This window comes from Sphaerodactylus townsendi, linkage group LG04 (genome assembly GCF_021028975.2).
Source record: "Sphaerodactylus townsendi isolate TG3544 linkage group LG04, MPM_Stown_v2.3, whole genome shotgun sequence".
Lineage (NCBI taxonomy): Eukaryota > Metazoa > Chordata > Lepidosauria > Squamata > Sphaerodactylidae > Sphaerodactylus > Sphaerodactylus townsendi.
The window spans coordinates 46,515,774-46,539,972 of NC_059428.1; the positions used below are offsets into that span (position 1 = coordinate 46,515,774).

Sequence of the window (24,199 nt, forward strand, 5' to 3'; positions counted from 1 at the left end):
CAACGTAATTATAAAGACCCTGGAGTTGGGACAGACGCCCAGATCGCTCTTTTGGAAACTCCTGTGGCTCAGTCTATGATTCCTGTTACGTTCCTCCTCCACAACCGGCTCCCTGCCGGGCGATGCCCCCTCAGAGATTAGTGCTCTACCAGCCTGAGTCTAAGCAAGCTCCTGCTCAGTCCGGGCCAGAGGCCAGTGCGTGCTTTCGAGAGCTGTATTTGGGCAGGACCCTCAAGGGCCTAGGCTATGACATGTCTCAGTTTGACAGGTCCCTCAATGACACTCTTTATCCACTCTTGTAATGCCACACTAGTGCCCCCCCCCTCATCACCTCCTGTGCCAACGCCACAACCCATCTCCTAGCTGTCACTGTTTCCAAAATCCAAACCCTGACGTGCGATAGGATGCCCAGGTTCCACAAGGCTCCAGCAGATCGCCAGTAAGAGCCAAAATGCCTAAGGCAGTAACAGGAACCCCTGGGAAAGAGAAATCTGCCACTTTAAATTCAAACCCTCCTTCTCTGGGACACCCCACTGCAAAAGTGCTAAAGCCAGCAGAATATGAGGGTGAACCCAATAAAAAGATTTCAAAAGCAACTCAAACTCAAACTTCCGCACAAGTTTCCCCAGACTCCCTTAAGAGAGTATGGGAAAGTTGGCAAAATAGAATTGTGAAATTGGAGTGTCTTGTTAGAAGACGGACCAAAATCAATGCTTTGCAAAAGTGCATTAAGAAACAGGATTCAAAACTCAAAAGGCTCAACAGAAGCAATCAGGAGCTTGGAGAAAAATTAGAAGCTTGTCTCAAAGACAAAACGCAGATTCAGAGTGAACTTGCTCAAATGAAAGCTAATTTGCAAGTGCAGAAATTAAAATACATGTCCTAGAAGAGAGCAAAAGGAAAATAATGCAGCCAGTAAGGCTGAGCCACTCCTGCCCCTCCTTCTCAAGGAGATGAGAGGATGCTTGGTGTTTCAGTTTTCCCACAGCACAGACTGAAAAATGTCTTAACCTCTGAACATGTGCAAAGTTCTGATCTCAGACTTCAGATAGCCCGGCCAAAGAGAGAACAATTGGCTTCAGTTTCAATGCCAAAACAAAAAAGAAGCCATAGCCTCTGAGAGAGTGTGCAGAGTTCTCTGCAGTCAGGACTCCAGTTAGGAACAATTGGCTGCAGCTGTCCCTGCAGAAACGGACCTCAGAAATAAAACAAAACGGGAGCAGAATAGCTGCTCCAAAGAACATGCAATTTTTGACAAAAATCCAGCACTAAGACAAGCCATTGTAATTCTTGTTATCACAGCAAAAGAGAGAATTTGAAATGTGTTTGCATCTTTTGAACTCTGGTACCCCAGACTTCGGCTCCAAAGTAGAGCCTCCAGTTTCAGAAGCAGTCATTCTTGAGAAATCACAGGCAGGTCCTCCAAACTGCCTTAGAAGAGCCAACAGAGCCCCACACAAGCAAACAGAAGGTGGACCACACCTTCAAGTGACAAGAGATTACAAGGCTCACCCACCCGATTGACTGATTTTGCATAAGATAAGGTGATTAACCTTTTTTCCCCCCAACTGTAGCAAGATGAGAAGAGCTTCAGCCCCAACTTTTTGGAAAACCAGGGGGGGGGAATCTAATTCCAACTTTTTTTCCTTGTATTTAGGTGTGTGTGTTAAGTCCTCATATGTTCTCCTTTGTTGAGAGATTTTTCATTTGCCTTTGTGCTATGTTTGCCTCTTTACTCATTTAGTTTTGCTTTTTATTTTTCTTTTTAACCCTTAATTGATAGCAAGTAGCCTTTACAGAAAAGTCACTTCATTGTTTTAAGAATATGTTCTGCAATTTGTTTTCACTTTGCTTTGTCTCTATTTTTGGCTGCAGTATTTTTGTGGTAAATATACCTGTGTTTCCCCCCTATTTGACCTCACAGGTGTTTTTCTTTTTGTTATTCAATTCAGTAATTCAGTCACATGGGCTTCCAAGCCTTTTCCCACTTTTGTTCTCAAGTCTTTCTCTTTTTGTGTTTTTGAGGAAGGAGAACTCATTTTTGCTTTGTATTTTGCTTTTTACTTTAGCCTGATGGGTGAAGTGCCGCCTTGTGCTTCTCCAGGCTTCCTGATCGCACTCCACTGCCTCCCAGCAAGCTCCTCTTGGTCACAAGCCTCCTCCTTCTCATGAGAAAAGCCTCCACTTCAGTGTCTCAAGGGGGGGGTGACAAGAAATTTAGATCTTGCATCTCCATTTTTATATTTTTATATATTTTATATAGTTGTTTCTATAATTTTGTCATTCAGCATGCATCAGATATGCAGCATTTAATTTTTGCAATCATCTACCTCCTATCAAAGACCTTTTTTAAATAGTGTGATTAAGATTATATATTGCTCTAAATATTTTTCATGGTGCCTCCATAAGATGCCTTCATGCTTTTTGTTAGTTTTTTCGATCTGTCCATATCTTAATTTTAGACAACAATATTTTAATTTTTATTTAGCCTTCAAAATTAAATATGCATGCCCACAATTCTTACAAGCCAGCCCATGTTAGATGGTGGCCCAGACTCTTGGTGCCTACTTTCAACAAATTTCAGGCATGCCCTAACGCCTCTGCCCCTACTTCTTTAACCATTTTAGTCCTAAAACTACAGGAACCTTGTGATGCCAATCAACTGCTAAAGAACTGAAGCAAGCAAGTTCCATCCTGAACCCTGATGTTATTAAATGGTGCTAATGTTGCTTTATTACACACGTCTTGGCACCCCCTCCACCAAAGTGTTTGCTGTTTAAGTGTTCCAGCTGACCGCTATTGCCTTGCTCAGCAGTCCCCATTGCTGCCTGGTTTCCAAGATGACTGCCGCCAAGCCACAGTCTCATTCTGCCTGCAAGGTGTCCCACAAAGAACTATTATTGCTATGTCTTTAAATCTCCTACATCAGCAAAGGGAGTCACCCACAGTCGACAGTAAAAATTGGTGCCAAAAGAACTTTTCAGCAAACTCCTTTGCCATTTGCCAGAGACATTTCAGCAGATTTCAAAACTGCACCATGAACAAAGCCTGTACCTTATTTTCCACAGTTTTACTCATCCAAGGACATTGGTTCCTTTGGTGCCTGCTTAATAAAAAAATGTCAATTTATTTTTATTGATGTATTAAAACAATTGTTGCATTGTGCTATAGGAATGTATTTGTATCTGCATATTACCTTTGCAAGTTTGTTTACATTTGAATTTATATGTAACCAGTCCAAGAATTTTAATTGTATTTTACAGTTTCAATGCTTTCTTCATCTCTCTTTATCCCTCACTCCCTTCCAAAAGTTTTGATCCCTTCCTTTGTTGCTTATTATGCTATGGTATGCTTATAGGAATTTAGTTAAGTTCTCCATTGATTATTTTAGCTAATTGTGCTATTGTAAGAATATATGCTATGTGCTTATTGCTACTTCATGTTACAGAAGGCATGATTCATCCCCGGTTCATCTAGGTCTCTAGGGGATGGTTTCGATAGTGTAGGAAGCCCACTGAGACATCCCCAATCCTCCTTCCTCTTTGTTTGTTTATTGTGAAAAAACCCTGTACCGCACTCCAGTCGCTTTTAAGGGGACTGTAACGACTCCAAAGGACCCCTAGAATATTATTTTCTATATACTTCTGCTTTAAAATCATATTGGCAAAAGCCAGTTGCCAAAAGCACTCCTATGGGTGTAGGTAGCAGCATGTCAAAAGGTCAAACTACTTTAACAAAAGCTAAGATAATGAGTTACTCCAGCATAACTTTGGAGGCCCCCATTTGAGTCACTAGAATGCTTGATTACCACCTTGCTATAGAAACTGTTAAAAGCCAACTTGCTATCAGTAGATACTGTCATTTCTATCTCTTCTTGGGAACCCAGGTCAACAACAAATAAGTAAGCATTCTGCATTTCCTTCCCTTTGTAATGACTCTCCTAAAACCACTTATCCCATCCTGAATCAACTGTAGCCTCATTCAAATCTGAATGCTGAAGGCAGAGACTGTAAGAGTTACTTTGAATGGCTCTTTGAGTAAAAAAGGTTCCCGACCCCTGGTGTAGAACAATAGAAGAGTCGCTAATTAGCTCACCCAGCAAGCCCAGCATGGGAAATTCCAGAGAATTTAGAAAAAAGGAAACTTAAAACTCACTTGTTCCCGCCTCTTCCTGGGCAAAAGAGTATAAAAGGTCAGTTCACCCCAACACATGTGCTCATTACTAGCCTGTACCTCTCTTGGTCTGGTCAGTTTGAGACACGATATCGTCCTTCGCTTGGATTCAGATGCTGGTCATTTGAAATCCTTGCCTTCTACAAGATCTTCTTCAGCTGAATTTAGGTAACGTATTTCCCTGAAAACCCCCCCTCCATTTCTATCATCCAAATCTATCTTTTAAAACCTTTTTTATATCTTAGGAACTTGAATGTATGTGCTCTTGTGTCTCACTGTGTGTTTGTATTTTTAAACAAATTTATATAAATATTTTAAACTCAATTTGGACTCTTGTTTCTCTGTGGAATATCAATTGCCAGAATTCCTTCCCCGTAGATACAGTCTAAAAGATCCCCTCTCGGCCCCTCTCGCTGCCAACATGAGAGCTCATTCCCCTTTGCTATTTTTGTGCTGTTATATTTTTAGCAGCTGGTGGAGAATCCCTTTAATAAAATCCTTACCCCTGTTAAGGCCGTAACATAAGCAGGCCCTAGAGTTGCCAATCTTGAGCTGGTGGCTGGAGATATCCAGCTACTACAACTGCTCTCCAGGCAGCAGATTTGTTCACCTGGAGAAAATGGCTGCTTTGGAAGGTGGACTCTGTGACATTCTACTGAAGTCCTGCCCTCCCAACACCCCCTCCCCCGCCCCCACTCCTCAGATTCCACCCTCAAAATCTGGAGAGCTGGCAACCCTAGCAGGACCTGAAACAAATAAATTAAAAATTAAAAAATTGAACAGCAGACCTTTATTTGACGGGAGGTCTTGTTCTAGGTTCAAGATATAATTCTGGTCTGGTCATAGTGCCTTTTTCTTCACCTCTTGGGCTGACCAAAGAGGAAAACTGGCCTTTTGCTACTTCCATCACAAAATAAAGGTACCATGAGCCTTCTCTCTGTTTGACCTTCTGACTTCTCCCTGTGATGAACCCCACTGCTGTCAGAGTATTATGTGAAGGGATGTTTTCAAGATTACAGACCTGATGTTTCATCAGTTTAGGAACTACTCCTTTAAAAAGAAGTATCAAATTTTTACTAAATTATTAGATCATCTGATTATTAGCATATGTGAAGAGCCAGACAACTCTGCCTTTAGTGCACAAGGCATATGCTAGAATGAGGGAGTGGCATGCAAGGGAGGAAAGGTGTGGGAGGGGTGACAGCATCTGGACATGGCCCATCCACCCTAGCAGAGGGAGGGGAGGGGAGGGGAAGGGAGGGAGGGAGGGGGTACCATGCAAGGGAAGGGGAGGGAGGGGATGGGAGGGAGGGGTGGCATGCAAGGGAGGGGAAGGCCTCCCAGCATCTGGATATGGCTCACCAACCCTAGCAGAGGATGGGGTAGGGGAGGGAGGGGGAGGGGTGTCATGCAAGGGGAGGGGAGCGAATGAGGGGTGGCATGCAAGGGAGGGGAGGGAGGGGGAGGGGCCCCAGCATGTGGACATGGCCCACCCACCTTAGCGGAGGGAGGGGAGTGAGTGAGAGGGGTGGCAGGGAAGGGAAGGGAAGGGAGGGGTGGCATGCATGGGGGGAGGGGAGGGCAACGAGGGGGAGAAAGTATTACTTATTTTCCTGCACTGTACTGAATTGTATTGCTTTGTACAACATTCCCTAGTGGGTTGACTTAGGAACCACATTCCTTAGTGGTTTCACTAAGGAACCAGCTGATGCATACCAGTCTTGAATGAAAGCTGTACTTGAACTCTTCTAAATAAATAGTACATACCATTTCTGATATAGGGCCTCTGATCCAACCTTTTTTACATAGAATTAACATAATGTCATATATCAAAGCAGACTATTTAGACACTGCAATCCTAACTGGCCTTCCAAGCCCGCTAATTCCTTTTGCCATGGAAGGATAAATTGCACTGCTAACAATTGCACTGTGAGAATTATGAAAGAGAACAGAAGGATGATATTCTTATAACTGTAATTCCAAAGAAGAAAGAGTTAATGGGCCTTCTGTCCATGATGTCAAAGAGAACGAGAAGAAAAAAATTGTAACAATCTTAAGATTATCACTAGTCTTTTGCTTTTCCCCCTTGCAGTATGTGGTGGCCATTACATCTCTTGGAATGGGACTGTGACTTCTCCTTATTACCCAAGTTACTATCCACCCAATATTGATTGTCACTGGATTATCAGGGTATGTATTCTAAGATGAAGTATAAAACCATAAAAAAACCTTAATGTACACTAAAAACAATAAAATAATTTTAGTGTGATTCAAGGCAGGAAATCTTTGTTTTATACTTGTACAATCATTATTTGTGAGGTGAGAGGAAATGGACATGTAACAGCTTAACATGGGCTGTTTTTGCACGGCACAATTATACCAGGTTACAATCAGTATCTTACAATCCGGGTCTATTTTATTCTGGTTTCTCCCTTCACATGGCTGCCTTTTTCTGTGAAGGAATCAAGTGAAGACCAGGAGGAAATACTCCAGTTTGTTTCGCACGACCCCAGGTGTTCTGTATTTACACTGCAAGCGTATCCGCACATGCAAAAAAATCCCATGTCCTGTGTTCTGATTGGCTGTTGTTTTGGGGCAGCAGGGGGGGAAATGAAGCTCCCCTTTCCCCCAGTTCTGGATAGGGTCAGGTATAGGCCTCAACATGGCAAGCAGCAGCAAAAAACGATGGGGCACAGCATCACATCACATCACATTCCCACTCATGTTCTCATATTTTAATGGGAAACAAAAGACCCACACACACACAATATGCCCTCTAAAATTCGGCCCAAAGCGCACATTTCTCTGGCTATGCTCTCCGAGTAACCAATACATGTACAGAAAAGAAAACTGGGAATCGTGTGAACTTCTTGGCCAAAGCGGAATATTTCTCACAGTACTTATATAAACATGTGTGAATGTGTGCAGGCTGAACCACTAAGCTGTTACTTGTAATCATCAGTGGTAGCCTGGTAATGCTGTTTATCCCTGTTGTGGATTATAATGCTGAGAATAAATACTTGGAACAGCACAAGTTCATAGCAATTTGTTCTATTAAATGTGGATTTTCTTAACTATTAGTAGATTATCTAATGACTTATTATATGGCTTGAAGTCAATATCTTAATTACGAAATACATACCTGGCTTTCCTACTAAGTTTTACAATAATAACCACACAGCACCCAAGTTTTACAATAATAACTATTATAATAAATGGAAATTCTTTTTTAAAATACATATTCAAAGAAGCAGATTAAGAGAGTAAAAACATTTGATATCCCATAAAATAACAAGGTTTGAAGTAGTAGGTTATATGACTTAGGTGCAATTGTAAGAACTGTTACTCCCAATGAAACCTAGGTATTTCAATGGGCTTAGATGGGAGTAACCCTGCACAGGGCTGTTTAAAGGTGTTTAGCCCTCTAGTTCAATGCAGATGATCTGAAATTTTTGTCATGGTCTGAAGCTCTACCAATGTTAATACAACATGTGTGTTGAAATAGTAGGTACATAGTGTTAAGGAACAAGAATAAGGTAGTTCCTATGGCAGTGATGGTGAACCTTTTCGAGACCGAGTGCCCAAACTGCAACAAAAAACCCAACTTATTTGTGCAAGAGAATTCTTATGGCGGCAATTTAACCTGAATACTGAGGTTTTAGTTTAGAAAAAACAGTTGGCTCCTAGGTGCACATTACTCGGGAGTAAGCTTGGTGGTAGTCGGTGGCTTTGCTTTGAAGCAACTATGCAACGCTTCGAATGGGTGAATCGCGACCCTAGGAGGGTTAGAAGCAAGCCCCATTGCCAGCAACTGAGCTTACTCCCAGGTAAAGGATTGTGCTTTAGTTCTTCCCATGAAAATCAGTGGGGTTTAACAGCACTTAACAGGGTTACTTACATGTTGTTCCCAGCAGCCCAGGCCAGCCTAGATATGTGTGTGGGGGCGCGCGCGAATTTCCGCCCCCCCCCCATGATGAACCCACAGAGAGGGCTCTGTGTGCCACCTCTGGCACCCATGCCATAGGTTCGCCACCACTGTCTTATGGTAATAGGGCTATTTCTATTAAATTCAGAAAAATAACCACATGGCTTATTCCAATGTATTATGGCTCAATTATAAAGAAAGTGGTTTCATGCCTGTTTTATATTTTTTGTGCTGAATGGACTTATTTTCCTGAAGGAATTTGGAACAAATACTGTTGTTTCTCTTGAAATATCTAAACACAGAAATGGGAATACATTTTCCTTTTTATTTTTAAAGATAGGGTTTTTTTTTAAATCTTAGGCCCCATTACCTGGATACAGATTGTTATTCAAACTTCTTGTGATACAAGTTCAGGAACAATCTCTGGGATCCAGTAAATGTGATAGAGACTGGCTGGAAATTGATGGGGTCAGGTGAGCAGTTTTGTTTACTAACTTGTTAGACAATAGGGTTTTTCCCCCTTTGGACAAAGGACCTCTGCCTGCATTCCACACTATAAACCCCTGTGTATGCCTTCTCTTGCACCTTCTCTTGTAGTATTGCTGGGGAAGGGAGGGCAGGGTGCTGATTTTGATAGTCAGAAGCTTGGTATTATGTGTTTTGCAATTGTTTGTATTATGTGTAGGGGAGCATCTTATAAGAGGGGGCTGCCCACCTGTGGTCTTACAAGAGGGAACTGCCCACTATTATGCGTCTATAAATGAGATGGGATAACCATGCAACAAATTCTAGAGTAGGGATCCCCAACATTGTTGAGTCTGTGGGTGCCACTACACAATGACTGCTATGGAAGAAGAACCAATGATAAAATGGCAGGACTGCAGGGTTGCCAGTTTGTACATGCATTCAGTATAATAAGTGACTAGAGCTGTTGTATCTGAGTAAACTGAAGAATTTTTTGAATCCCCGAGATTTATGAGTTCTGATTGAAAAATGTAATAAGCAGGCTTCTAGTGATACCTACTTGGCTGTAAAGCCAAGAAGTTGACATTGCTCGTTACCAATGTTAAGAGGTAACATCAAAGGCATCCTTTTGTGTGAAACAGTTTGCTGAACTAGATAGACCACTGGTCCTATCCAGCAGTGCTCTTCTTATGTTCTTATTGAAGTATAACATTTGAATCACAGTAGGGGTAAAAGTTATAGAATTAGTTGTTAGTTGTTGAAATGGCTTTATAATACATGCATCACTAAAAATAATATTTTATTAGACCAATTACAATAAAATATGATATATCTGTAGTTTATCCCTATATCTCGACCAGATACTGTAAACCAGTTTCAGAAGGCAACAGGGTCAAGGAATATGGCTATTCAGTTGCCATCAGTTTCCATTCAGATGAACTGGTCACACACAGAGGGTTTTATATTGAATTCAGAGTATTCAGTCACACAGACCGTAAGTAGCCATGAGCACACTTTAATGTTCTTGTGGGGCCAGTGTTATAGCTTGGGAAAACTGCTTCAAAGTTCTGCTAAATAATAACTAAAAGTAATAATTACATTTCTTGTCTTCTGATAGTTGACTTTTTGTTTTGTTTTGCTAACTGCAATGCTTTTGCTGCTAATGCTAACAGACACCAGTGCTCTAAAATTTCTTGAGAAGGCTAAGAATTTAGACAACATGCTAGATTTTTTTAAAATGTGCTTGTTGTAAGGCTGGACGCACTCAAACAAAGTCAGCTCTGTGAAACAGGAATAACTTTATTAATATATGTTACCCTAGCTACAGGGTGCTGGAACTGAGGGTTCTTGCCCTCAGTTCCAGTATATGTAGGGTGTGCAGTGGGCAGTCCTGGGTGATGGCGGGAACAAGGAATCAGAGGGGAAACTAAACTGAAACTCTCCGGGATTTACAGGAAATGAAGTCTGATCCTGACACTTGTTATGAAAGGTTGGCAAAATCTGGAAGGCACTACAAACAGTTGTCACACTGAATTTCAAAATCACCTAAAGAAACCTGATCAACCAGCTGTGATAATACTGGCAATAGAGCAGTATTATTTATTTGCTGCTCTGGTGACTTCTCCTACATCCAGATAACGTTAGGCAAAAGGCAGTGAACCATTTTGATTTGGTTTCATGCCACATTTTTGCATTGAGGCTGGCTTGGATCCCTCTAATAGATTATCTGAACTGGAAAAGAGAGCGATGAATGCAGCTGAAATAGTTATTGAGTTTGTTAAATATTTTTAGGAATAAAGTGAATAGTTGGCTTTTATGTTCCATGGCAGCACAATGACATATGACCGATTAACACATGCAACCTTCTTTATCATGATATTACTGAGCTGAATTTAACAACATTAATTAAATACGTGTGTGCTGGCAGGACAAAAATGACAAAGTTGGATTCCTACTAGTCATCACTGTTGTTGCTGCAGATTTCATAGTGGTCTGCATGGAATGGGGCGTGGGAATGTAATTGCTTTTATATGTGTTAATTGACTGAGGATGGAAGGCTAGGTCAATTAAGACATGTCTCTGGATGTTCATTGACTGAGAAAGAATGCTATGACCAAAATGCACTTCCATGCTGCATGTCAGTCAGATGTAAGAATTATGTAATCTACATGTGGGGATTTATCCTGCGCAGGAGATCATTAGGACAATATTCACCCATTTCAATTACTGAGTCATATAGGACCTGGGTCTCCAGTGACTGTTCTGCTCCATGTGCCTTGGCTGTTATCTTGACAAGGAGTGTTCTGCCAGCATAAGTGTTCTGCCTCCTGACACAGCATGCTAGCATAATCCTCCCACGCACACTGACATAATAATGTGGTTTGCTAATACAGGGGGTGGGGGTGATGGTGGTTAGGAGCAATCTTATTTCACCAAAGACAGAGTTGCTCTGTTACTGCTTTTTAAGATGACTGTGATAATCGGAAACCTTTTGTTCTTTTAGCTTGTCCTAGGCAATTTAAATGTTCTGACAGAACATGTGTTCCTTTAAACAGCAAGTGTGATGGGTGGAAAGACTGCACAGATGGAAGTGATGAAGTCGACTGTGGTAAGTTTATGGACATGATCAAATTTGGTATTTTAAATGTTGTGCACAAAAGGCCTTTTCAAATATTTATATTCATGGATATAAATGGGAAGAGGTGAATGACATGCATTGCCTTCACCCCCAGCCTAAGTTTTTTCAGTAGAAGGTTGGAACAGAAATGCTAAATGGCCATCTCTTTCTCTCTCCCTCTCTCTTTTAATCAGTTTTCCCAGTTACATGAGGGGGCCTTATGAATGTACATATGTAGGCCCTATTTCAACCTTCCATCATGTGTGGAAAGCTGTTCTGATTTTACTTCATCCCAGCATTCATTCCTGTCAATAGGAAAATACAAAACAGGCTTAAGACAGTCATTGGAGGCATATGAGATTAAAAGTTTTAAACATAAGTTCAGGCCATTAGAACCTTAGTAGACCAAGTAATTATTAAATCAATCAAAAGAACAACGTACAATCATTGGTCCTTAAGATTTTTTAGGGAACAAAGGAAGGAAGGAAGGAAGAAACAACTAAGAATATACACAAACCCCCCTCAAGTATAAGGGGGAAAAAGGACTCCCAATTTCTTCTGTGCCAAATATATACACAGTCAAAAATTTATTATTTGCTCCCCACTTACAATTATGAAATTATAATTCAATACATTTTACTTATTATTACTAATTAAGTAGGATTCACACATTTCTCTATTATATCAGTTTTCTCAGTCTCCCAGTCCTTAAACTGATAAAATTAGTTCAGCGGCTGGATTCTTGCCAAAAGAGCAGTTAAAGGACAATGTTGAAACTGGCTGTTGTGGGTTTTTTGGGCTCTGATGCCATGGTCTGCTAGTTTTCGCTCTTAATGTTTCACCTGCATCTATGGCTAGCATTTTCAGTGGCATGTCACTGTAAGATGTGTTTCTTTCTGTGGAACAGTTTGGAGTGATTGTGTGGTGAGGTTTATGCAGAGAAAGCATTTGATAAATTTGAACTTTTTAAAGGTTTTGGAAAATTTGGATTTATAAAATTTTATAAAATTGGTGGAATCTATTTTTCCTTCACAGATTTAACTAAACCATGTGAGATAAAGAAAGTAACAAGACAAGGTTGCCCAGTATCTCCTTCTTTGTTTATTCTAGTGCAGGGGTGTATTTGGAAACAGGACTGGATATGACATAAATCATGTGACTTGGTCAGGCTGGGTCCTGTGACGGGGGGGGGGGGAGGTGGCTGCCTCACCAGATCAGCCTCAGGGGAGTGGCTGCCTCAGCTGATCAGCCTGCAACAGTGAGGGAGGTGGTCAGCACTAAATATATAAAGTCTTACATGCTACAAAGGGCTAGGTTAACATGACTTGGAATTATATTTTGCTGCATGTTGTTTGGTTTGGATTAAAAATGGGTTTTGTTGAGAAATAGAAGACTGCTAGAATTAGGACATGATATCAAATTGGCATGTCTATTTATGGTATGACAAAGTTAAACTGAATAAGGATCACATAATCAACTGTTTAACAAGTCAATCCAAAACTGATCTTTATTTCACATAACACACCAAGGCTTCTTCTACATGACTATAATTTCCCTTCTAGCTCTCATGGCAGCTAATATTATAGTAGCATTCACAGAAGCATTCCTAATTTTTTTTTAAAAGAAGGCCAGTTGTGGTGAAATGATAGCCTTCACTGCCGGGGTGACCAACGTACAGTGGAGAGACCATGTAGACATTCTATTGCTGTAGTAAGTGCCTCTGCAGCAATGAGCACTACCCAGCGAATTGTTGCACTGTAGAAGTAGTCCATTACAATTAATGGACTGTTTCTGGAACACATGATCACAGGAACATCTGCTATTTAGCAGAATTCTACAGTCTTGTCAGTATTGTCCTTCCCTAGGCTGTGATCCAGTGGAAACTGATTGTGGCAATGGGAAGTGTAGGCGCCATTCCAGGACCTGCAAAGGAGATGACAGCTGTGAAAGTGATAGCCACGAGGAGGACAGTTGCTGTAAGTATGATTTGAATTATTTTTAGACTGATAATGGGAACCAGTTTCTTGGTAGAAAATGCCCCCACATTACAGCCAACTTAGGGTGATATTATAGGTTATCAAGGGAAAGAAGGATGAATGGTGGTTTGCCATTGCCTGCCTCTTCATAGCAGCCTTAAGTTTCCTTGAATGGTCTCCCATTCAAGGGCTGACCCTGCTTAGGTTCCAAGATCTGATGTGATCAACCTAGTCTGGGCAATGTAGGTTAGTGCTGTTTTTAGTCCTAAGGGTTTGAGTATCGAGGACTATTTTACATTTTCATTTATAAATACCAAATTATAGGAATTGGAGAGCCAGTGTGGTATAGTTGTTAAATTTTCAGACTAGAGTCTGGGAAATCTGTGCTCGAATCCCCACTACGCCCTGGAAACATGCTGGGTGACCTTGGGCTAGTCATACAATTTCTGTTTTGACCCTGACAAGTACTTGGATGAGAGAAAACCAGGATTGCTACACAATGGCAAGCAACAGCAGACCACCTTGGAATGTCTCTGGCCTGGAAAACCCTGCAGAATTGCCATGTGAGCTATGTCTTGATGGCAATTCTTTTTTAAAAAAGGAATTGACCAGTTCAACATTTTATTGGCCAAAATTGTTTTCAGAATGCTAAAGGAAGCCAAATGAGCAACAGAGTAATATGCTTCTTGAAGTTCATTTAAAGACCCAAAATCTTGAAAAAAAGTTGAAAGATGTTAATCTGATCATTAAAAATGCTTCAGGGAGGCTGTGATGGTAAGAAAACTGGAACAGGTTTAGCTTTTCTTCCCCATTTTGTTTCCTGAATCAAAAATACCTCCCCAGTCTCAATATGCAAAATACAGATACAATATGGATACTTTTCCTAACAGTGTGCAGTGTGCTTCTGCAGTGTGCAGTGAGCTTCTGTAGTGTGCAGTGTGCTTCTGCAGTGTGCAGTGAGCATATCTGATTGGGCAAAATGGCACAGTTAATCACATCCCTTTTCCAGGTCTAGTGAGAACCACCTAAAGAGAAATAATTTCTTCTTAAAATGATCCACTGAGATCCAAGTAAAGCATCATAGCCAATATCCACCCCCAAACCCCACCCTGTTTCTGAATATTTGAAAAGTTTCTGCATGCTGAACAGATATTTCCTTCTTGATGTAGCTGGTAAAAGAACCTCACTTAAGTAAAATCAAAAAAATTAACAACCCCCCCCCCCCCCCCGAGGCTAATCAAACATTTTTAATGAAAATTCTGTTATATGGTTGTGTCCCTTATGCACATTATGTTGCCCTATTTCTTGTTCATAGTTATACAAAGAAATTTGAGTAGTATATGATGTACACGGACCTGTAAACCAGGACATTTGACAGTGACCATATATTTCCCCATTATATAACTACCCCAGTGGCAAACTGAGGTTCCACACTGTTTTTTAAAAAATGTCCACTGGGCTTAGAATGACATAAGTGCTTAGATTTGCCTTGTAAGATACATCAAAATATTTACTTATTTTTTATGCCATCTACCTAGGAACCTGCCTGAGGCATAGTAATTAAAATCATGTCTTAATAAATATCTAGTATATTGCCAAGACACATGTGAAATGATGTTGTTAAATGCATTCATATTTTTTTCCTAAAATCTATTGTATGAAATTATGCCATGTGACCTATATCAGGGCACCATCAAAACAGATTAACCATTTTCTACTCTGTTACATCCTTTCAGTGTACAAAAGTTGCTCACAGCGTGCATATAAATGCTTAAATGGGAAGTGCCCAATAAAGCTAAATCCAGAGTGTGATGGAATAAGAGATTGTGCAGATGGATCTGATGAAATGAACTGTGGTATGTAATTCATGAGGGGAGCAAATGGAAGTGCCTGTGTACCTATACTAGATCTGAAGTACTCTAAGATGCATGTAAAGTTCCCATAGAAAGAAGCTCTCCATTAGCTTTTATTTTTCTTTATTTTCTTTATGTATAATTTGATTTCTAGACCACCCATCCTTATCAGGGCCCAGAGCAGCTTCCAACAGAGCAATTCAACAGCAATCAAACTGTCAATTACAAAAAAAATGAGGTCCTAAGTATACCTCATTAAGGATGGAATTAACAATATACAAAAACAAAGTACCTCAAATAATAACAAAAGAAAGAGAGGGAAGGGACTGATTCAGTGCTGGGGATAGTTTTGTAAGTACCGTAACACTGCAATCCTGAGCAGAGTTATACCGTTCTAGAAGCGCTGAAGTCAATATTCTTAGAAGACTCTATTTAGAATTGCACAGTTGAACGTTATAAGGCTGCAACTTTTGTGATAGTATGGAGGATAAATATAGCATTTTGTTTCCATGCTTATGCTAAGAGTTCTTTGTATGTGCATTTCATTTTAAATAGTCTGTGGAAGGAATCAGGTAAAGAAAACCAGAATTGTTGGTGGTGAAGATGCCAGGTCTGGAAAGTGGCCTTGGCAAGCAAGCTTGCAACTTGGAACATATGGCCACATCTGTGGGGCATCAATTATTTCAAATAGATGGCTGATATCTGCTGCCCACTGCTTTCTGGACTCTGATTCTATAAGGTAGGCATTTTTCAGCATAAGGCATTTATTACTAGGAAGGAAAGCTCATTCCCATAATTTGCTGATAGACACAGCATAAATATTATGTACATTATGGACTGTATTATAAAGCTGGGTTACTTAAAGTAAATTTGCTGAAAAAAATGTGTACCATTTTGGGGCTTCCAGCTTCCAACACCATGATGGCTGCTGCTCCCCTATGGGAGAAATGACTCTATTGTCTCATTTTCGCTCAAGCGATTGTAGCTCCTTAGATTAAAAAGTGCTATTAGAAAGAAAGTCATTGTGCTCTGGAGAGATAAGAATGGAGGAGTGGGGGCACTGGAAGAAAACCAGAAACTCTGGCTCTTTCACCAATTGGAGCCTACTGTACATTCTCTTGGCAACAGGACAAGAAGCAGTATTTAAAAAATTACTTAAAGCTGTAAGTTGCTTTTTTAAAATTAAGAACATCATCGGGACCCATCATTCTTCTTGGGAGGGTTGCATATGGGTTCGTGGGATACTGTTTTAGAATGTAAATTTTAAACTTTTATATGTTTATGTTTATATATGCTTTTATATTGTTCACCGCCCTGAGCCCTTTGGGGATAGGGCGGCATACTAAATCAAATCAAATCAAATCAAATAAATAAAGAAAGAAAGAAAGAAAGAAAGAAAGAAAGAAAGAAAGAAAGAAAGAAAGAAAGAAGATAAATTTAAAAAGGCAGTTTAGCCTATCATCATATACTTCATCCAGCAAGAATCTATTTCTTACAAACAGATAAGTATAACTGAGTTATATGCCTGATTTATGAACTGCTTCATAAATTTGCCATTTTGGAATGACAGATTCTGTTTAGAGATCTGTTAGTGCTGTATTGCTGTAATGCTCCTCCACAATTTAAAGAAATGAAAACTTAAGAAGCTTGCTTGAAAAAAGGAATTATTAACTCACCCAGACTTATAAACTACCCGGAGTAAAAAGACTTGATTTTACTATAGCTTGAAACTGAGAGAAAAGGAGAAGGAAATAATGGCTGATTCAAAATGCAAAATGAGAACTATTTTGGACACAGCTATCCCAATTTCACCAAACAAAATGAAGAGAATTGAACCTATGCTTCAATGTGCACAGAAAGATATATTAGAAATGAAAAATAAGATTGATAAAGTTGATAGATGCATGCAAAATTTAGCAGAACTGAAAAAAGAATAAAGGTCTGACTGAAGATTTGCAAAAAGTCTCAGACTCTAAAACAATGGAAACAAAAATAGAAGTAAATCAAAAATAAATACAATACCTGGCTGAAAAATTAATTGGCCTGGAGTTAAGACAGAAGAAATTTGCATTGAGAATTCGTGCTTTACCAGAATCAGATGGGGAATTTTCTACCAGAGCTAGCAAAATAAATGCCTATATCGGTTTCAGAAATGCAAGCAAAGATCAATAAAATATATCATGTGAGATCACTTGCTGCACAAAATAAAAAAGTGCCCCAGACTATGGGATGTATCTGTCATTAAGATCAATGAGAGAAGACATATTTCACATTCATTTTAAAAAGAGAATGCAGAATTTGGGGCAGGACTTGACAATCATGAAGCAGCTACCATGGGAGATATTGGTGAAGAGGAAAGAATACAGAGGCACTGAAGAAGAAAAACATTCCATTTAGATGGTGGTTACCAGAAGGACTATTTTTTAAAATCTTTAATAGATCTCAGTAAAAGATCCTTAATGTACAAGAATAAATTAAGGGAGGGAGAGTTACTTAAATTATATAAAAAGTATACTTAAAAACCACAGAGGCTATAAGAACTCTGGATAAAAAAGTAATAGTTTAAAATAGATTATATATGTAAGTATTGGTAATCAAGTCATGAAATGGAAGTTTAAAATAATTTTTTTCTTTCTCTTTCTTGTTCTAGGAATAAATAGAAAGCTGGTATAAGAGATTTTGATTATTTGATATAGAATGTAGGGTGAGGTAGGAGTCATGTAATTAATATTTGTTTACAAATCTGTTCATGTTCTTTTATCTTTTTTATGCGGTCATAGTATGTAGGTGGACTTGACTCTATGGAAGACTGAGGGTGACAATATTTTTTCTTATTTTTTATTTTTCTTATTTTTTTTATAGTCTTTGTTGAGTGGCTGGTTCACTATCTGGTAGTTTTGTTGTTATATAATTTTTTTAAAAAAATTATTACCAAGAAAATGTGTAACATCTTTTTAAAGCCATGCAACAGAAAGCTAGTTACAAGCAATTGGTGGTGGGGGGGTGCCATCAAGTCACAGCTGACCCTCTAGGGTTTTCAAGATGAGAGCCATTTGGAGATGATTTGACATTGCCTGTCTTCATGTCAGGACTCTGATATTCCTTAAAAGTCTCTCTTGCAAATTTTAGCCAGGCCCTTTCCGCACTGCGGAAAGGGTGCCTCCCCACTGGCAGGAATTCTGCCGGTGGGGAAGCGGGGGCCGTTCGCATGAGAGCGTGTGAGCGGCCCCCAAAGAGGCCGGCGCAAGAGAGGTGGCTCCACATGGAGCCGCTTCTTCCCCGTCCCTCTCCCACTCATCTCGTCGCCTCCATCGCCCTGCTGGCCTCCGTAGACCTGCCCCCAGGAGTCAGAGGACAGCGAGGGAGGGTCTACGGAGGCCAGCAGGGCGATGGAGGCGACGAGGTGAGTGGGAGAGGGACGGGGAAAACAGCGTATTCCCAGCGGTGCCGTTTGTACCGCGCCGCCGGGAATGCGCTGTTGTTCACTGTTGTCGCCGGGAATGCGCTGTTGTCCAGGAGGGAGTTTTTTGGAAGCGGCCTGATGCCACCCTGGGGGAGTGGGAGGGGAGCCAGGTCGGCGCTGCTGTGTTTTGGCAGCGCCGCCTGTGCGAACGGCTCCCTGGGGACGGCGTTTTTGCCGTCCCCAGGGCGCCGTTTATGGCCCGTGCGGAAAGGGCCCCAGAGTCAGGACTGAGAGTGGCCCTTTCCTCACAAGAATTTACAACATTTGGGGGCTGGAAATAATAACATTTCCTCCATGGAGTTCTGTATTATTCCTCCCCCTTTGGTTCAAAAAATGTTCACAAGCAACCATTCTTCCTTTTTTGGAAACCCCTTTTATAACAGTTCTTTTGTCTGAAATGTTTCCGAGCCAGCTTTCCTCTCAGTGCAGTCATTTTTTAAAAGTTTTATCTTCCCCACTGCTGTTTTTCACACCTCTGTACTGTTGTAAACTTTTCTCTCAGCACCATTTTTTTCACATTTCTCATCTCTTTCCTTTTTCCCCTTGCCTTTTTATTTTTGATATTTCTGGGGGGGGGGAGGGGGGGTTAACCATTTGGTTAAATCTCCAAAGCTTCAATTAAATGGAGCTACAAAGAATAAAGTCAGAGAATCAATTAAGCATCCTTTCTACGAATAACCCCAACCCTCCCCCCCAAATGTTTTAAAACTCCTCACTGCAGCCACAAAATGCTTGGAGTAAGGGTGTAAGGGCAGACAAATATCATGGGGGGGGGGGGGTTCAAAACATTCTGGAAATATTGTATCTGTCTTATGGTGAAAGGGTCAGTGTGTGTCTGACTCAAGGTCCCCCAGCAAGCATGAATGCAGATTTGAACCTGTTTCCCAGGCCCTGATCTTACACCTTAATCACTATACCATGCTGGCACTCATACCAAGCAACTTAGGTGATTGAAACTGATTTGTTTGAATAGCTAGCATCAGTGAAATCTTCAGGAATTTCCCAATCCAGAGCTGGCAATTCTTGCCATTTTTTTCCCCATGAATATGAACACATTTATAATTGGAGTCCATAATAATATTAGATTGATAATTGGGTAGCTATTGTGGATTTACAGGTGTATCAAGCATAAACACCCCTTGAAAATCTAAATCTGATGTCCCCAACCGTTCTAACCCTTCACATCCCTATGGAATTCTGACACAAGGCAGTGTATAGCCAATCAGATCTTCAAAGACAAATCAAAAGCCCTGCTGGGAAAAAGTCCCACCTGGCTACAGCCACCTTGCAACAATACTTGGTGGGAACCAGTAAAGCTGTTAGTTGGCACTGTGGCACCCATGTGCACCACACTGGGGACACAGTGCTTTGTATATTTATCAAATGGATGAAATGCTATTCAGCAGGAAGCTAGAATCACTGGCTTTCCAGGAAAGAGACAGTCACCATCACAAACTGACAGCCACATGAGAGCTATTTTCCACTGGTGTGATCTGACATGCCGGTGATAGTAGAATATCAAAACTGTACATGCAGGGCCAATCACAATGGTTTTCAACACCTAGTCACCACCTTCTTTCATGACGATGGGATTGCAAAATTCTCACTGCATCGATATGGTTCACACTCATATCTCAGCAGTTCAATGTGGACAAAAGCTCTTTCATTCTTCAGTCATTCTCTTCCTTAGCCATCAAGTTCATATCAAGACAAATGTCTCTTTCAGTACTTTTAAGCTTTTGATTTTGTTCCTGTTTTTTTACAGTTAGCATCAACACCTGATCATATATGATCAATATCTAATGCTGTTTACAATAATATAAAAAGGTACTTTTTCTGAGGTTTCTCATTGCTTTATCTTATTATCATAGTATTTATAAACAGGTGCAATTCACTAAGAACTGATTCTGAACCATCCCTTTTGAAATGAATGGGAGGTGAGGAAGAACAATGCTTGGGGAATTGCACTCTTTGTCTGTTTTTCAGATACTCTACAGCATCTGACTGGACAGCATATATGGGTATAAGGATCATTAACAAAAACAACTATAATCATATAGCCATGCGATCGATCAAAAGGATTATTGTCCATCCACACTATGACCAATATATCTCAGACTATGACATTGCCCTGTTGGAAATGGAAGCACCAGTATTCTTCAATGAGCTGGTACAGCCCATATGTTTACCAAGCAATCCTAGACTATTTATTTATGGAACTGTCTGCTATGTAACTGGCTGGGGAGCCATAAAAGAAAATAGTATGTTCATTTCTGGATATGTTTATTGCAAAGTGAAAGTGTGACACTAATTTGTAGCCCCCACCCCCAAACTGTGCCTTTTGAATTAGATTTGGGGTTTTTTTAATTAGAAGAAAATAAGGTCAAGAAGACCTGGCTCAGTTAAATATCAGTGACAGAAGAGGGAGATGGGCTCTCTGGAATTGTGTAATTCATAGGTCATTAGCAAGGTAACAGCTTATGATAGCAAGTAATTTTAAATCAAATTTATGTTTAATGTGTTACATTTTTCAACCGGTTTGCAAACTTTTTTTTTAATGGGGAAATACAGGCAAACAAAAGTAATTAATGTACTGTCGAAGGCTTTCATGGCCAGATTCAACTGGTTGTGGTGGGTTCCCCACCCTGGGACATGGACAATATGTACCCCACTAAACATTTCCTTCTCACTGGACAGTGTGTAACAAATTTCCCTCTGTGATACACCTCTGAAGATGCCAGCCACAGATGCAGGCGAAATGTTAGGAACAAGACCACCAGACTACGGCCACACAGCACGGAAAACCCACCACAACCAAAAGGAATCAAGACTATCTTAAAGGCTTTCATAGTTAGAATCAACTGGCTATTATGGGTTTTCTAAATGGAGTGACTGTGGTCGTTTTGCTAATGATGTTTTCCATCTAGCAGACCGTGGACACACAGCCCAGAAATCCATCTTAAAGCCCAAGTATTTATTTATTTACTAGGAATGATCTTTATGTGAAGTCAGCTCTTGATAGTTTTTAATTTTCAGTCTTGCCATTTATGATTTGAAATATCTTATCTGACTAATTGCATATTTCTGTTGTTTTAGGTCAGCTTGCAAAGACTCTACAGGAAGTAAAAGTGAAAATAATTAGCCAAAGCATTTGTAACAAGCTTTATGATGATCTGATTACTTCTCGGATGCTGTGTGCTGGAAATCTTAATGGTGGTATTGATGCATGTCAGGTAATGCAGATAATAAAACTGCAAAAAGCTACAATGCAGAGTAGTTTTCAAATGCCCGTAGAAAATAAAATTTTGTTTCAACACTTCCTTCAAGGGATTACTAATATTTCTCTTTCCAAATTAGGTCTTCCCTTCATCCCTGGAATGATAGTGGTGGGAATATTTTTGTTATACTTTCTTTTGCCACATGGTGGCATATTTTTTCGATGAGCAGCTAGAGACAGTAAAAAATGGTCATCTAACATGACCTTTGATTTGGACAATCATGCATAGAAATGGATAGAGCATCCCAGATTTGAATGGGAGATTTCCTAGTGAGGGATAAATAGAAATATGTCTAAGCACCAAAGTGAAATAAAAAATGAAGTTTCTCTGATCTAATAGTGAGTCTTCTGTCCCTCCCCTTTAGGGTGATTCTGGAGGTCCATTAGCCTGCATTGGAAAGGGAAACAGATGGTATCTTACAGGCATTGTCAGTTGGGGTGAAGGTTGTGCTCGAAGAAACCGCCCTGGAGTTTACACCAGGATCACAGCAGTTTATGACTGGATTCGCCAATACACAAACTAATAGATGACTTGAGGAGAAAACTGGAAGAGCACACATATCCTTATGGGCACTTAAGTTTAATGAACAAAGCAAATTTTATAAATTTGTTTAAAAACATGTTAAGAAGAAACATTATAGGGGTTTTTCTATGTTCATTTATATGCAAATGAATGTTACATAATGTCCTGGATTAGAATCACAAAAAATTAATTTAACATCTTTGTGGCTCTCATTAATTGTCCATCTGCAGAAATTGGGGAATAGAGCTGAATCTGCAATCATTATTTGCCTGAAACTATTTTGAAATTCTTCTGCTTTACATGCTTTCTGATCTTGCTTTTATTGTTTTGCTATTAAGCCTGATCAGTTTTTCCCTCTTTCTTGCTGTCAAAGGATTCAGAAGTTTTAAGATTTAGAAACATCTTTGAGAGCTTCAAAAAATGGAAAAAGTGGCTGGAAGGGTATGCTTGACAAGAACTGTAGACATTGGAAGTTCTAGTGTCCTGTGTCATAAATCCTTTGTAATTTACAGTGCAATTCTGGACTTAGAAAGTTGTTATTCTGTTTGGTATTTCACTGTTACTTTTCTATAATCTCAATTATTTCTATTTCCCAAGTGAACTTTCCAAATTTTTATCAAGCCACCCTGCCTCATCACCAGTAGCATAGGGTATTAGTACAACAAGATGTGCAATAGTGGTCATTCTTGACATTTTAATGAATAGCTTCTTCAGAGCATTCATATTGTCTGATTTATGTACAGAACCTTAACAATGAAATCATACATATGGATGTTCTTCTGGTGTTAGAATGTATGCTTCCTTTAATGAGGCTATTCATATGTTTCTCTTAAAGTCCTTTAAAGCTTTTATATAGTACAGTTGCTCAGGTATTTACTCCGTAAATAATTAGATGCAATAGGCAAACAAAGGCCGTTTCCCCACTCGCCTTTTGTTGCAAGCTACTCACTCCAAGTAACATGGGGTCCAGCAGCACTCCCCACTACTGGAGCAGCGACAACGCAGCTGCCCCGATTCTGCTGCCCTCACGACCCCTCAGCGCACGTCATTTCTGCCCCTGTTCAGAATGGCGCTGTCCGGGGGTTGCCGCGACGGCTCGCCCCGGACTCGGCTGGCCAGGGGGCGGGGCCAGCAACGACGCGGCAGAGGGAGCTGGCGAGGGCTGGGCCCGCCGAAGAACCGGCGGCAAGGACCCAGCGCGGCCGGGAGACGGCCGCGACGAGACGCAACTGTGGCCAGACCTGAAGCCATCGGCCGAGCCTGATCAGGGCGGCCGAGGCTTGAAAAGGAAAGGCAGGGCGGAAGAGCGAGGCTGGCCGCAGTAGGGCGCGGTTAATGAAGCCCGGTAAGCCTCGCTTTTCTTTTCAAAGTGGGGAAACGGCCAAAGTTATCCTTGCAACATTTGTCATCTGTTCTTTATGTTTTCTTTTGACCTGAACAACAAATATTCTGGCATAAAATGTTTATTGTAGATAAGGTTTTGGCTACAACAGATTAAGATAGGAATTCATCTCAAAATGTGATCTTATTTGACCTGTCTTATTTATCCTTCTCTGTTGAACACACTTTGCTTATACAGTCTTCTTTTTGTCTTGATTGCGGGTGTTAACAGGCCCTTTTTACCAGTTGAGGGATGCACAGCAGGCTCTTTGATTATGTGGAATCAGGGTTGTTCTAAAATGTGTGTTGGCAGAGTAATAAACCCATCAAAATTGCATGACCTGATTAAAGTGTTGTCAAACCTTCATTCAGAAACTAAAACATTTGATAGTAAAGCAGAGAAACAGAGAGAGGGTCCTTACTACATCACTAGCTGAAAGAGAGACAGCGTGTGGAACTTTGAGAAGAAGTCAGATAATGCCCTAAGAGCAGAAATGTGAAGACAGATAAGAAGTAACACTTCACAGAAGACATGACCTCACTACTT

At 40.4% G+C, this 24,199-nt stretch overlaps 1 protein-coding gene across 3 annotated transcripts in view; it reads left to right on the forward strand.

The window, feature by feature from the left end:
• LOC125432029 (suppressor of tumorigenicity 14 protein-like) overlaps positions 1 to 22,250 on the forward strand; it is a 28,930-nt gene extending 6,680 nt beyond the window's left edge. For 2 of the 3 annotated variants that reach the window (XM_048495342.1, XM_048495343.1), the window contains 10 exons: positions 6,266 to 6,363; positions 8,459 to 8,571; positions 9,424 to 9,557; positions 11,067 to 11,171; positions 13,046 to 13,156; positions 14,893 to 15,012; positions 15,565 to 15,748; positions 20,459 to 20,642; positions 21,569 to 21,705; positions 22,115 to 22,250. In XM_048495342.1, coding sequence (XP_048351299.1) covers positions 6,266 to 6,363; positions 8,459 to 8,571; positions 9,424 to 9,557; positions 11,067 to 11,171; positions 13,046 to 13,156; positions 14,893 to 15,012; positions 15,565 to 15,748; positions 20,459 to 20,642; positions 21,569 to 21,598 — 1,079 coding nt within the window. In that variant the 3' untranslated portion in view covers positions 21,599 to 21,705; positions 22,115 to 22,250. The remainder of the gene's footprint in view (positions 1 to 6,265; positions 6,364 to 8,458; positions 8,572 to 9,423; positions 9,558 to 11,066; positions 11,172 to 13,045; positions 13,157 to 14,892; positions 15,013 to 15,564; positions 15,749 to 20,458; positions 20,643 to 21,568; positions 21,706 to 22,114) is intronic. The other variant, XM_048495344.1, reaches the window with a different exon arrangement.
• The last annotated feature ends 1,949 nt before the right edge of the window (positions 22,251 to 24,199 follow it).